The sequence below is a fragment of the Syngnathus leptorhynchus genome, chromosome 14 (genome assembly GCF_054491065.1).
Source record: "Syngnathus leptorhynchus isolate UIUO chromosome 14, UIUO_Slep, whole genome shotgun sequence".
Lineage (NCBI taxonomy): Eukaryota > Metazoa > Chordata > Actinopteri > Syngnathiformes > Syngnathidae > Syngnathus > Syngnathus leptorhynchus.
Genome location: NC_141208.1, coordinates 3,583,269 through 3,597,470, shown reverse-complemented (window position 1 = coordinate 3,597,470; position 14,202 = coordinate 3,583,269). Strand labels below are relative to the sequence as shown.

General features: G+C 53.5%; 3 protein-coding genes across 6 annotated transcripts; 1 reads left to right on the top strand and 2 right to left on the bottom strand.

The window, feature by feature from the left end:
* Positions 1 to 498: 498 nt before the first annotated feature.
* LOC147046064 (CYFIP-related Rac1 interactor B-like) lies at positions 499 to 5,222 on the bottom strand. Of its 2 annotated transcripts, none has more exons than XM_085929935.1 (11): positions 4,248 to 5,222; positions 2,720 to 2,809; positions 2,510 to 2,631; positions 2,322 to 2,427; positions 2,071 to 2,207; positions 1,874 to 1,951; positions 1,698 to 1,814; positions 1,460 to 1,539; positions 1,221 to 1,347; positions 1,069 to 1,139; positions 499 to 990 (listed from the first exon to the last, which is right to left on the bottom strand). In XM_085929935.1, exons 1-11 carry the CDS (start codon positions 4,474 to 4,476, stop codon positions 921 to 923), a joined length of 1,227 nt encoding a protein of 408 aa, XP_085786061.1. In that variant the 5' UTR covers positions 4,477 to 5,222; the 3' UTR covers positions 499 to 920. The 2 variants fall into 2 exon arrangements, with proteins under 2 accessions (XP_085786061.1, XP_085786060.1); XM_085929934.1 differs by lacking the exon at positions 4,248 to 5,222 and adding an exon at positions 3,796 to 4,111 and having other exon boundaries at positions 502 to 990; positions 2,720 to 2,822.
* On the top strand, positions 3,504 to 5,496 carry sft2d3 (SFT2 domain containing 3). The gene has a single exon (XM_085929936.1). It carries the CDS (start codon positions 4,513 to 4,515, stop codon positions 5,182 to 5,184), a length of 672 nt encoding a protein of 223 aa, XP_085786062.1. The 5' UTR covers positions 3,504 to 4,512; the 3' UTR covers positions 5,185 to 5,496.
* A 222-nt stretch (positions 5,497 to 5,718) lies between these two features.
* wdr33 (WD repeat domain 33) lies at positions 5,719 to 13,682 on the bottom strand. Of its 3 annotated transcripts, none has more exons than XM_085929931.1 (22): positions 13,476 to 13,682; positions 12,856 to 12,925; positions 12,038 to 12,260; positions 11,740 to 11,808; positions 11,297 to 11,401; positions 11,104 to 11,199; positions 10,519 to 10,670; positions 9,771 to 9,868; positions 9,504 to 9,630; positions 9,060 to 9,214; positions 8,824 to 8,902; positions 8,630 to 8,740; positions 8,362 to 8,456; positions 8,132 to 8,218; positions 7,934 to 8,070; positions 7,700 to 7,855; positions 7,119 to 7,628; positions 6,996 to 7,053; positions 6,548 to 6,836; positions 6,341 to 6,489; positions 6,078 to 6,257; positions 5,719 to 5,937 (listed from the first exon to the last, which is right to left on the bottom strand). In XM_085929931.1, exons 2-22 carry the CDS (start codon positions 12,918 to 12,920, stop codon positions 5,822 to 5,824), a joined length of 3,057 nt encoding a protein of 1,018 aa, XP_085786057.1. In that variant the 5' UTR covers positions 12,921 to 12,925; positions 13,476 to 13,682; the 3' UTR covers positions 5,719 to 5,821. The 3 variants fall into 3 exon arrangements, with proteins under 3 accessions (XP_085786057.1, XP_085786058.1, XP_085786059.1); XM_085929932.1 differs by having other exon boundaries at positions 7,119 to 7,625; XM_085929933.1 differs by lacking the exon at positions 12,856 to 12,925.
* Between the last annotated feature and the right edge of the window lie 520 nt (positions 13,683 to 14,202).

Genomic DNA, 14,202 nt, shown 5'->3' with positions numbered 1-14,202 from the left:
GAGCCCAGGTCGTGTTCTGCGCCTCTATCTGAGCGGCCCGTGGCACTCCGGCAGGGGCCGATGGGGAACGGACCAAGCAGTGGTCAAGTTAGATGATCTTTGTGTAATACACTACGTGTGTGTATGCGTGTGAGTGGGAAAGCCCCCCCCAATCCGTACCCTGACTCGACACACAGTCACATTTACTCACGCTTACGCATGCACACACACTAATTTCCTGCTCCCACAAGTCCAGTCAACATGCTCACAACCCAGCCAGTTACCATGCCAACGCCTCACCCTGAGCACACACGCCCACACATGCACGTGTCCCTGGGGGCTTCGGAAAAAAAAAAAATGCTCGTTCAGTCCCAACCCATCATCTTATGGCCCTCCATCCTTGAATCCACTCCGTCCGTCCGTCCGTGGCGGAAACAGAATGGTCACCTTTGGAAAAGCTGGATCGTACAAATAAATAAGGACAATCAATGTTGTACTTTTAATTTCAAACGAAGAAATTTTTTTCTGTCTGGCCTTTACTGGTCCATGTGTGCCGCGCCAGTCCATTGCCACTCACTCAGACAATAAGAGCCAACAAAAATACAGATAAAACTTTATCGAGCAAAAGTACATCCAAAACTTTATGGAGCCGAAAAGTAAGCACAACTTTACATGAAAAACTGAGTAAGAAAAATCGAGTTGCAGGTTGAGCCGGCCCTCGCGTCCGAGACCATCGCTCTGATCTTGACGTTGGCTGCTAGCCAAGGCTAACATTAGCTTCCAGTGAAGTCCACCCGCGCCAGTCACACCCACGTGTGAGTAACAATGGCGACAGGAGAGGTAGAGTAGGAACCGTTAAGACCAAAGGAGGAGGGAATCAAACCAGAAAGCTCAGGAGTTGTGCTGAAATGCAGAGGACGAGCAGCAGGGGGCGCTCTTGTTCAATTGACGCTCAGCATGTTCCTGATGTGTTTGGGCGTGGCCTCGTCGTTCAGATGCTTGGTGGTGTACCTGCGGAGGTCAACATGTCAACACGTCGGCCGACGGGCAAGCTAGCGGGCGTCAAGTCGCCGAAGCTCAAATTGTGACCTGAGCGCATCTAGCAGAGCTCGCACGCTACTCGCCGGCTGCTCCCGCAGCACCCGGACGCAACCTTTCACCTGCACGCAAGCAAGCATGGAACAACGCAGTCATTGGCCTGCTCCTCTTGCTCCAGTGTGAGTGCTGCACGGCGCTCTTACGTCGATGTTGGAGGTCTTGACGAAAGCTCCGGCCGGGTGCACGTGGTCGTAGAGGATGATGACGCCCACCATCACGCGCAAACAAAAGAGCAGCGTCTCCTCACTGGTGAAACGACTTCTGTACTCTCTGCAAAGGACCGTGGGTTCATTTTCCAAAGTTGGCGGGGCGAGGCGGGGCTGAGGCGACGATGCCCCGCCCTTGCCTCGCCGATGTTTCGCCGTTGCGTTGTGGGCCTCACGGTGTTTCCAGCATGACTTTGCAGACGCCGGCCATGGTGCTCAGACAGTCAGTGGTGTTGTCGACGGGAACTTGGGGATTCTGCGTGTCACAAAACAGCGCCCCCCGCAGGGCAGCATAGAAGTTACAAACAGCGCACGGGAACGTCGTCAACCGGGACCGTTTGCGGACCCCCGTCTCATTTTTCACATGCCGACGACAATGACACCGCGGGTATGATCGCGTCGGCGCCTACTGACATCGGTGACGAACTTGATGGTGGCGTCGCTCAGCGTCTTCAACATGGGTGTGGCGCTGGCGTAGAACAGGGACATACGATTGGCCAGCTCGTTGTTGACCTCGGCATCTGCGTCGCCCTGAAGGACGGGCGCACATCAACAATGACGGCGAGGCGCAACATGTGTGCGCTTCTTACGCTCAGGTTGTTGATACGCATGCGGCTGATGGTGCGTCTGTAGTAACTGAAGTCATTCTGGATGGCTGGGATGGTCATCTGCAACCGGCGGAGGCACCACGAGGATCATCGAGAGCAAGAAGAAGATGAGGATGAGGGTGACTCAAGAAGGAAGCATGAGGAAGGTGGAGAGGGGGGGGTTGAAGGCGCCGTCCAACCTTGAGCTCGTCAAATCTCAGCGTGAAGTGCAGGATGAGCGCAAACTGCCTGGCCAGCGCCTGTTTGTTCTCCAGCTGCTGGGTGGGCGGGGCTTCGGAGCCGGTCAGGACCTCCAGCAACTGGTGCAGACTCCCCTCTGGAGACACGCCGGGAAAGCGTTGAAGGAATGAGGGATGGGCAAGCAAAATGAGTGATGGAGGGAGCCAAAACACCGAGGGCAGAACGGAAGAAGCGTTGGGAAAAGATTTACCGAGTTTGTGGGAGAACTCATAGAAACGTTTGAGTTTCGCCACGAGAGGAAGAACGGCAGACCAGGCCCTCTCCTGAGCGCCCTTCTCGCCTGGACTCTGGATGGCCTGTGCGCACGCAAACAGGCGCGCTCACAATGCACTGACACATGTGCACGTCCGCGGAGGGGGGGGCGGGTTTGGATCTTACCAGTCGGATCTGCTCGCCTGCCCCCGTGTAGGCCTGCAGCTCGTCCAGGATTACCTGAGCCTCCGTCAGCACCTTGTTCACCTTCTCCCAAACCTCCTTCTCGGAGCTCGATGCCTCCGCATCTGCACAAGTGGACACATTACTCGACTGGCACTGCATGTGCGCGCTCATATTGTCATTTGTGCGGGTGCGTGCGCGCGCGCGTCTTACTCTCAAAGTCCAAGAAGAAGTTTCCGGCGTTGCTGTCGATGTCTCTACTCAGCACTTTGATCAAGTTGCCCATTCTCGCGCATACAAAACCTTCAAGAAAATGCTGAGAGAAAAAGATTTCGGTCTAACGTGATGCGTGCAACATTTATTTCGATCATCTTATCCGCGCGAGCGTGTCAGCTGACTTCGGCTTGTTTTTGACGCAAGTTGCGCGGCAGCACAAAGTAGCGGCGTCTTATTGGCGGGACTGGCAGCGTGCACGGGCACACTTTGCAGCAAATAGTGGCACTGAGGACGCGTGCACACGCACACGAGTGACAAGAGGAAGTGATGACGTGCGAGGAAGGCGAGCTGACTCGTCTTGAGTCGCATCTCGGCACATGACATCTCGAGTCTTTTTTTTTTTTACATCATTGGAGCACCTGTTCTTCCGATTTGGGGGCTAATGAAAAAATGCCAAATTTGAATTATGTCAAGTCTATAATAATGATGTTCAGTATCACGTACAGCAAAAGTATTATTTGACCTTTGGCTACATCTTAATTTAGGATTTCCAACAAAGTTTTTAAACTTATTTTGAATGATAAAATAGAATTTAACACAACCCACTGTTCAGTTTGTGTATTCACAAAAGTACCCAAAAAAAAAAACATGTTTTTTTGCACTAATTTTATTCCGCTAAACAGGACGCAACGACGAAGCCATTTTACAACTCACTCCATAGTAAAATGGCTTGTTAACCAGCAGCTCCTAAAAGTCGGTCGTCACAATATAGAAGGGAAGTGCTGGTGTCCCTAAAGAAGTGGCCGCCGAGTTGCAGACTGTTAGACTGCAACCGGAAGTGTTCGTCTGCGTTCCTGATGCTGATCGGGGAATCACGGACCGCAACTTTTAGCTCCATCTACAAATCGCTACTTTTAGAGCGTGCACAAAGTGCGACGCCTCCACTCGGAACTTGACAATCGAGTCTCAACAAGACCTGATGTGACGAGTCTCGACTGGCGCGATCCACCCAGACCCGCAGAGAGCTTGAACGAGACCGAGACCCCGACTCCCGTCTCCAGCGCGGTACTCACCTTCGCCGATCGGCGCGGGATCGGTGGAGGTTTCGAACGGGTTGGTTTTTAGCGCGTCCAGGTGATCCTACATGCCGACGACCCGGAAGTGTGGCCCCTCGGTGCAGCGTTTGCTATAAAAGGAAACGTTTCCTGAGCGAGAGGCCAATCGGCGCACGCGAGGGACCCACGACGTCGGCGGAACGCATCAAGGTCATCAGAAGCCAACGCGACGAAAGGAACTCGAACGCAACACGTCGGGAGGGTCGGCGTTGCACGGCGGAGGAGCTCCAAAACAACCACGACAAGACCACCTTCCACCTCATCCTTCCCTCATTCCTTTTGCCATACTCGTTTGATTCCCCCACACAACCAATGAAACATTCGTATTTCAGTCTGGGCCGCCCCCTCAAAGTTTTTTTTCTTCCTCTTGCCTCTTCCAAGCGTCCCAAGAACCTTTGTTGTCACCTGACCTCTGTGCCTTGGGGCACTGGTTGAAATGACCTCATCTGCATCTCTTGCAGGTTTTTTGGGACCAGCAGGAGACATAAATGCATGAGGACGTCCAAAATGCTCATGTGTCATTTTTCTGCCATCCGGCCGCGGTCGCTCAAAAGCTGATCGTGTGACAAACGAGCTCACGAAGAAGAAGAAGCGGGCGAGGAGACGGAAACAGAGCGCTGTTAGCGTTTTAGTTAGCATGTTAGCAGAGGCGCTGGGACTCGGAGTGTTGTCGTCATGGCGGAATTGAACCGGCAGCTGCAAGAGTATTTGTCACAGTCCAGAGGCAAGACCGGCGCCCCGTCGTCGCAGTCCGGCGGCAGCACCGCAGTGGAGCTCGGCGAGCCGGAGCCGGTCCCCGGAAGTTGGTTCGGACGCTGGTCCAGCCCGTGGTCCGGCGGCGGCAATGCCTCGGCGGTTCCAAGCTCCGGCGGGAGTTGGCCGTGGTCAGCCGAGCCGGACCCGTGCATGCCAGGCGTGAGTCGCCGCCAGCGGTTGGCCATCTCTGGGATGTTTGCTGCCCTGTCAGCGCTGTGCTTCGGCCTTTCGGCTCTGTACGCGCCCCTGCTGCTCATTTACGCCCGCAAGTTTGCGCTGTTGTGGTCGCTGGGCTCGGCCTTCGCCATCGCGGCTGCAGCGGTTCTGCGTGGACCCGGCCGGCTAGTGGCTGGCCTGCCCGGCTCGCCCGGAGCCGTCGTGTACCTGTGCGCCCTCGGAGGGACGTTGTATGCCGCGCTGAGCCTGCACAGCACTGTGTTGACGGCGTTCGGGGCTGCCGCACAAGTGGCCGCGCTCGTCGGCTACGTGGTGTCGCTGCTCCCTGGAGGCAGCGCCGGGATCCGCTTCGTGGGCGGCGTTGCCGCGTCCGCCCTCAAACGGACTGTGACTGGGAAAAGCATGGCTATCTGAGCCGGGGCCGTCGGTCGGTCCGAGAACTGATGACGTCATCACCGGTCATGTGCCTTTTGCAGAGCCAAAGCAACCTTGGACAAAGCGGACCCTGACTTTTGGCTTCATGCCTGCGGGCCTGAACGCTGACTTGGTATTAGAGGACCAGAAAGACTCGCTGAAATAAAAATGCAATTCAACACCTACAAATTAAACTTGACGTTTTGCCATAAATCAAACACCACTAAACTGTAGCTTTACTTTAAGTGGGGTACTTTTGTTTTTTATTTAACAAGTGTCTATATTAAATAAATGTGCTTTTCAGAACCTGAATCACAGCCTGTCTATATTTGCATTAAATTGTTTTCAGTGGAATAATTCCCATTATAATTGCAATGGGAAAAAAAAACTCAACTGAACAATGTTTCCCAATCGTTTGGTAATAGTAGTAGTAGTGGTGGTGGTGGAGGGCGTCGTCGTCGTCCATGTTTCTTGCTGGTTCACAATCCTTCGCGCGCATTGATCCGAAAACAACAATCAGATATTTGAGCAGGATTCAAAGCTTCCGCGTGGGTATTTATTGTCCAGTCAGTGAAAAGACAAAACATAGAAATTTCATACAAAAAAATGAGGAAAGATTAGCAGCCCATGAAGCTGTCTAGCGCCCACGGCCCCTCGGCGCGCCTCGCAAGGGGGGTCCCCCTCTCCTGAGGCCAGGCCCCCAGCCACCCCGTGCGCCACGCCCGTAGCCGTCGTCCCGCTGAAGAGATCGACCTGCGGGGTGGTGTGTGGTGGGCGAGAAAACATACGTGCTTTGTTATTCTTTCAAACCCTGCCACACATGCTTTCAATACAAGCACCAAATTGTGTCAAGCATTTTTAAATCTTTCAAATGTCACACAAACAAAGGTGACCTGCGTCTGCACCCGGCGTGTCTCGTTCTCGGGGGTCGACCGTTCCCGGGCCATCCTGCCAGGGTCGTTTCCGCGGCGGCAGCGAGGCCATGTCCATGCCTTGCAGGGACAGCGACCGCTCACGGCCCGCCGGGGATGCGCTGTCGTGTAGGGAGAGTCCGTCGCGGTAGCCGTCGGGACCTCAACGCATCATAGATCACACGATCAACACACGTGGCTAGCCCGGACCCCGAAACCCAATAGTAAATCAAGTATAAAAGTACCTCCTCGTGGGGGGCCCCCACCTCTAGGCCTGGTCCTGACCCCGGCGTCCCAGCCCATCCCGTCTTCGAGGGCGTCAAAACCTTCCTCCTGGCCCGCGTAGTCCTCAGAGTAGCCTCGACCTCCGGGCCGTCCCGGGCCTCCTCTGAACCTGAACCATTGACAGTTTGGGCGCTCTGGTTGCCCAAGAGAAGACGAGTCTGGCTTACCTGTCGTCTCGCCGCCCTCTAAACTCTCCCAAGTCCCGGGGGGCGCGTTCTTCGGAACCCCAGTTGGCTGCGGCCCCGCCTGTTCGGAGACCCGCCCCGACCCGGTGTCCTGCCGCCCCCGGAAAAGCGGATCCGGGTCTCCAGGCCTCCTCCCCACGGCTGTGGAAGTCATGGCCCCCGTCGAAATCCTGCGGTTTGTGCTGTCCGTCTCCCCAGAAGTGCTCGTGCCCCCCGCCGCCTTGGCGGTCCTGGGGGCCCATGTGGTGGTTGGGGGCCGGCCCCCGGGCGTCTGAGGGAGGGCGAAAGAGACACAACAAGGATACTCAAGAGACTGTGTGGGACACGGTGCTTTTACAGTTTTTGACAGAGGAACACGTGCTGCTTCCGTATCATCAATTCCACTATGATCACAAGAAATATTTTTTTGACAGCCAAGACTGCGGCTCACCTTTGTTGCTGGGGCCCTGCTGGCCCCTCCCGTGGATGGGGGGACCTGAAGTCTGGGCCTGTGAGCACCAAAGAGCATGAGTCAGGAGGACCATGGGACCAGGCGTGATGACAACACACTTACCTGGTGCTGCATGTAAGGTGGCGCCTGCATGTTTCCTGGATGAGGCCCATGCATCCCGAAGTTATGTGTCCTGGATGGGGGTCCCATCATGCCCCCCTGAGGTCCCATCATGTTTCCTTGAGGAGGCGGCATCATGCCCCCTTGAGGGGGAGGCCCCTGTAGATCCCGTGCCCCCATTCCTCTGGCGGGAGGTCCCATCATGCCCCCGTGAGGGCCCGGCACTCCTCTGGCTGCGGGGCCCAAGTTGTGCGGTCCCTGAGCGCCCATGTTCCTGGAAGAGGAGGTGTGTCTCTGCATGTCTGGCGGGCCCATCATGGCCTGCCCGTGCCCGGACGACGTGCCCATCTGAGCGGAGGGCATGAATGAAGGCCCCATGTGGGGGGGCCCCATGTGATTGGACTGGGGAGGAGCAAAGTTCTGCTGCACTGCGGGACCAGAGTAGGGGGGCCCGGGGCCCTGCTGGGAGCCGTCCGAGCTCATCTGGTTCATGCGATCCATCTTCATCTGCTGCTAAAAGAGAGCAGCTGATTAGCTGGCGACGTGGCACTCGTGGCCCGCATCACGCGTGGCCCACGTCTCACCTCCAGTAGTTTGGGGTTGGTGTACTGCAACGCCGCCATTTCCTGCTCCAGCTCCACCTGACTTCTCTTCTTGCTGTCTCCTTTGGGCTCCGCCTTGCGCTCTTTGGGGCCGTCTCCAGACGGGGGCATGGAGGGAACTTTATTCTCCGCCCAGGCCTACGGAGAAGACGGTGGGTCGGGTTTCCCGGAGTCGGAAGCTGGCGACAATCGGGTTGTGTATAAGCACGAGCTGACCTGCTGGAACTGTGCTGGGATGGGTTTGGCGTAGGGGACCTTCTTCTGCGGGACCCTCTTGTTGTCCCTGCCCATCACCTCATCCATGCCCCAATCCAGTCCCGGGATGGACATCTCTTCTGGCCCCGCCTCTTTATCTGGACACAATTGCAGTATCTTAGCTTTTGTTTGACGCAGTTTGTCGTAAAGACTACTTACGCGTCTGTTCCTGCTCCATGGCGATCTTCAGCTGCTCGGGAATTCCCATTCCGGGGATGGCGGCCATGCTGTTTGGCTCCAAGTCATCTGTCACCACATGCGTAGATTACTGTGACAGCTCCTCATCACTTTGATTCAATTCTTTTCTGATTTGGGCTATTTGCAGCGGGTCTCTGCTGCTTTTAATTTGATATAATTTGCTTTTTAATGCGTCGTGTCACGTAACTGACCGTAGTCCACGCCGTCCTCCGACATGCCGGGTAGAAGGTTGAGGTTGTAGCGGTCCCTCATTTTGTCGCCGGGACGATTCCTGGTCCAGAATTTACTAACAAACACGGAGCACACTGTGACTTTGGCCTGGCTACTCAGAGTGCGACAGCGCTATTAGGTTGGAGACATGAAATGGAAAACTACCGGCGGTTCCCAACCAGTCCATCAAAGTCAACACTTTTTGTTTTCTTTGTTCTCCACATGTAAGCGTGAGGCAGTGGACGCTACCTGGTGTGGTCGTTGGATCCCGAACAGAGGATGTGACCGAGCGGGTGCCAGGCCAAACTCCAAATCATTCCCTCATGCGCCATCTCCATGCCACCCACTTCCTTCTCCACCCTGATGTCGAAAAGCGCAACGTAAATGACGCGCTCGGACTTGGACCGGACGATCGGGAAGGCGATCCCAGGCACGCTCCCTACCCAGCATTCCAGAAGAGCAAAGAGCCGTCCGAGCCTCCGCTGGCAAATAGCCCCTCGTGGATGGGATGCCAGGCCACCGCTGGGAAAAGCAAAAGTACTCCAGTTAGTCGCACCAAGAGAACCGTGGCCCGAGCTCGCCCTTCTCTTCAAAGATGGCCACCAATGGTCAAACGGTGAAAGATGGCTCGCTTCGATTACGCTCAACTTTGCGACGGGCGATTTGGGCGGCGGCTCACCCGTGGCTTCCTTCTTGTGACCCCGGAACACCTGCAGCTCTTCCTTCAGGTTGCGGATGTCAAAGAGCTTGCAGAGGTGGTCGCGCGACGCCGTCAGCAGCCAGTTGCCGTTACTGTTCCACTTCACCTCCATCACTGTGTTCTTGTGGGCGTGGCTGAGGAGGTCAAAGTCGAGTATGCTCAATGGCTGCAAATTGCTCGCGGACAACAAATAGCACCTCTTTGTTCATTGACGCGTGACAGCCAGCAGACAAAGGGTTTCATTTTTGTCTTTTCTTCAAACACAAAAATAGATTACGCAATAGAGGGCTGGCTGGATGGCTGTGTGCGGACAGCACTTGATGTGATTCGCTAAATCATGATAGCGAGCCGAGTCGGGAGAGGGAACATCACCCCCCTCTTCCCCATTTTGGTAAAGCTGAAGGGAAAGAACTTGGGACTCACAGGGTTGCAAGACTCTGTCCGGTCTTTGGGTCCCAGAACTTGATTGGCTGCTGACTGTCTTTGCTGCCGGATACCACCAGACCTTTGGTGGGGTGCCAGTCCACGCACTTCACATCGGCACCGTGACCTGTGCACGCACACACACACACAAAAACCTTTCATCGCAAGTTTACAAGAGGCCTTCACCCGCTTGAAAGTACAAGAGTATTTGGAAAATGAAGAGAGAAAGACCAAAAACAAGGGACGTGGTGATGGGGGTTGTACTACCTCGAAGGATGCGCTCCTCGTGGCAGCGCTGGAAGTCCCAAATACGAACGGTGCCGTCGTCTGAGCAGGTGGCGAATTTGCTGTCGGTGGGTGAGAAACTAGAGAGGACACAGGAAGCGACACGTCACACACGCGAAGCGACACGTCTCACACACACACACACACACACACACACACACTTCAGGGCCGCCGCTAAGCTTGATGACTCCGGTACGGGGGGGGGGGACCCTCATTTCCAAGGAAACTTTGAAAGCAAAGTCAAAGAGCAACTCGGGCACTCTAATCGTGACGGGACGCCCTGGCAGAGTGGTTGGGAGCATGACCTTGAGCACAGACACACCCCCCCTCCGATTGGCCCCCCTCAGCCTAAGTTCAGGTCTAGTTTTAGACTTGCGTTCAGGGACAGTACGAGTTAACGAGTAAAATCAGGTCCGAGTGTGTGACGAGCTTTAGGTTTGGGGAAAGAGTTCAGCTGCACGTACAGGTCCGGGCTCAAAGGATTATGACAGGGATCTCGATTTAGACAAAGGTCTTTGTACTTGAGTCTAGGTTTAGAAGTGAGTGATCACGGTCCCGCATCCTGCAGGCGTTTGCTAGGTGGCGCTGACACACAGAAAGCGTGATCAATTTTATTGATGGCCGACAAAGTGCCACTTTGGTCTTTATTGACGCCACTTTATTAGCAGACACATTAACAAGACACACGAGAAGGCGGCAAAGGAGGGAAAAGTGGCGATCGGGTGTAAACCTGGCTTCTCTCACGGCCTCCTTGTGTGCCTGGAACATCTTGACGTTGTTCATGTTGGACTGCCAGTACTTAACGTAGCCGCCGTGGTCCGCCGTCAGCATCCACATGTCGTTGTGCGACCAGGTCATGGCGCGCACCGGGCTGTCGTGAGCCTGAGGTAGGTCACAAAAGGCTGCATCAGACAATATACGGTATATTGTTGGTAACTTTGGCATTGGACCTTATTCACAGGTTCAGAGACACCCCCCCATATTATTGATGTTTTTTTTTACTGAGGCCATTTCTTCACATGTTGCAAGGAAAGCACGTCAGCGCATTTGTAGTTTTTCTTGTGGCAGAGTTCCCGCCAGCCTCCTAAAATTTTTTTTGTGCCAGTAAAAGCGAAGCAGTCGTCGTCATCCAGTGGCTATGGTGCCATTCAAATAGTTGCAAGTTCATGTTTCACTGGAAGAGTTATCAAAGGTCGAAATGTTCTCCGGTCCAGCTTTACAGCGCCGTCTTTTACATTGCCCCCTGGTGGCCATTTCAATTTGTGGAGGTTAATTGTGGTTTCTCCATCGGACGAGCGGCACCACGCGTGTTCACCTGGAGAATGGTCTCAAAGTTGAACGTCAGCCCGTTCCACAGCGTGAATTCGCCACTGGACGCTCCCGTCACCAGCCGACGCCCCTCCGGAGTCCACTGCGGGCGGGCATGCGTGTGTCAGCAATAACAACAAAATAAATGCAGGCGAGCTTTCCCCGCTTAGCAGACAGCCCAGCAGGCATGACCAACTCACCCGGATGACAAAGACGGGACATTTGACTTTGTTGGTGGACGTGCGCACAAACTTGGTGGTGACGGCGTTCATGGGATTGTTCAGCATTCCGATAGGAGGGACCAACTGTGGGACGCAAACGCACACATCAGGTCACGCCGCTTGACTCGCTTGCCACAAGACATGCAAGCTTGTCCCTCGAAACTTTGCACACATGACCTTGTCGAAGGTAAAAGTGTCCAAAACCTCTCAAGAGTAACCGTTGTCGGTCGTCCTCCGCGACACTTTGGTGGCGCTAGCGCAACACCTTTTCTCAATGGCAGCCTGATTTCTTGGGAAGGATTTTAAAATTCGCCGCTTGCTTTCGAGAGAATTGCATTCTGGTGGCAGCAAAGTAAACGACGAGGATAAAAGTATGAAAAGAGGACGAGGGAAGGAGACGAGGACGAGGAAGGTAGACTCACGTCGTTGTAGCATCCGGCATCGGGTTGGATTGCTCGCAGGTCGCGATGGTCTCGTTGCCACTGACGATTCTGTGGGCAAGAAGGTAGTGGCTGAGCAATGGAAAGCCAAGAGACAAAGAAAGCCATCTCGTAGACTGGGAAGTTTTCAAGTTTAGCGATAAAACGGCTCATTTTTCATCATTGAGGAGTTTTTGTTCAAAGAATCAGATTTTTTAATATCCCTTTACTATTCCAGAATAAGGTATTGCTTCAGAAACAGTGCAGGAACTGTACAAGCAGATCACAATTGAGTTCCTACCTGCAGGTATCTGATGACAGAGGGGTTGTAGTCGATGGTCTTGCGGTTGACGGCCTTGCGCATGCGCTTGCCATCGAAGGTGAGCTGCTGCATGGCTTGCTGCTGAGCAAAGTCGGGCCGCTTGTAGAAGACCTGCCGCGGCGCCTGGTGCTGGAAGCGCGGCATGTGGAAGAAGCGCTGCGGAGAACTCACGTCCGTCGCCATGTCTGCGTTCTGGGCGGACCTGCGTCAAAACAAAATGTGACCGCGTGTCCGAAAAAGCCACATGCCGCGAGTCTGCCCCCCCCCGGGAGGGGTTGCTGATTGTCTAGGGGTACAATCGCCTGTCTTGAGTGTGACAAAAAAAAAAACAGCCTCTTTCAGCGTATTACAGAAGACTTGACAGGCGCGAGCTATTCCATGGCTCCGAGAGCAAGTGACAACCTTGGAACATTGAAGAAGTCCTCGGAACTGTGACCTCTACGAGCTTTTGCCAGAACATTTTGAACCAAACACGGGATTGGCAAGTACCAATAGCAGATATCACATCGGGACGACTTCTGTGTATTGCTCACTCGTGAAGACCGCCAATAACGGTTGCCGACACAATTACAAAAATAAATGGTCGGAAATAAATTTTGTCCTCTTCGCCAGGAGTCGGTGTTGCGCTTCGTCACATACATCAGAAGGAAAGTAATCCTCTGCATGAGTATTTTCTTTAAAACACGAATACATTATCCGTGTCACCATGAATGAATACACAATAGTCTGGACAGGCTTGCATTTGGAGTCATTGGAATTGAAGCGGATAATTCCTCATCCCCAGAGGCCAGTTTTACCCTCTGCAGGCGCTCGAAATGACGGTCACATCTATCCCGTCCATTGGGGAACGTTGTCCAGGCATCCCGGCTTGATGACGCCATAGACCGGAAGACATTTAAGCTGGATTAGTTTCAAACCTTCAACGGAGAGTTTGGGCAATTTCAAGATTGAAATGATCTAATCAAGCCATCGTTTATCTAAATGCTTGTCAAATAGGTTGATTGGCCGATGGGTTGCGCTTGACCATAACAAACACACACTCGAGAGTGCGTAAACGAGAAGAGGGGCTTCATCGGTGACGCTTAAATTCAACACGTTTGAGCTAAAATCACTGTTGATCCAGAGGCTACAAACTGTTCCTGAGCCTCAATGTTAGCATTGCGCCTCGCTAGCTAGCTAGCTAGCGCGGTTAGCGTGAGCGGCTCACTTGTGAAAACAAGCGAGGAAAGCGGTGGCTGGCATCCAATAAAGTGGAGGGTTTGTTGTCCATTTACGTTAACGGCTGTTTCGGGTCGACGGTATCAGAGCGAGTGCGTGTTTTCCCGGGCTGTTTTTGTCCCGTTTGCTAGTCGCCAGGCTAACGGCGGCCCGCTGTTCCGTGGGATTCGGAGGCCCCCCGAGGCTTCTCGCCACTCACCCGAAGTCTCCGCGGCAAGCAGAGCTCGCAGCCTAGCGAGCGGACACCAGCTGCGGGGTCCTCCCGCCGTGCTTTTCTCGTAACTCGGTACAGCAAATCTGGATCAAATGCGTCCACTTAAATCCACTTGGTGCCGCTTTAGCCGGCAGCTAACACGAGCGGCGGCGGCGAAAACATGGAACGTGACGTCATCACGCCATGCGTACACCCCGCCCCCAGCGTGCTGGCTCCATCACGTCCTCACGATTCGTGACGTCACCGCAACGTCGCAAACCGAAACAGCTGGAAGCAAAACTGACTGAAATCTGTTTTGAATTGACAATTTAAAAATGACCATTAGTAATAACAGTCGTAATAGGATTGGCTCAAAATTGTAACTCGTTTGCTTTATGAAAGAAAGAACGAGTATTGCGCAAAACAAAATGTTTCTTTCTTTTTCTCCGTTGCGGTTGATATAATTCATTTATTAGTTGTTTTTTTTAAATTAAAATAGCCCCCATTTTTTGATATTGTATGTACATTTTTACAGTTTTTTAAACATGATATGATTAAAAACATTGCACATTTATATTTGTGATAGTTGGATAATGTTTGACATTTTTATTTAGGTTCGATTATCGTTTTGGTTAATTTTAACAACAAAATGTTTATTTATAGACGCAGCTAACATAAGTATGACTGTTACTGAAATCTTGCATTTTCACAACATTCTGGAACTACACAAAGG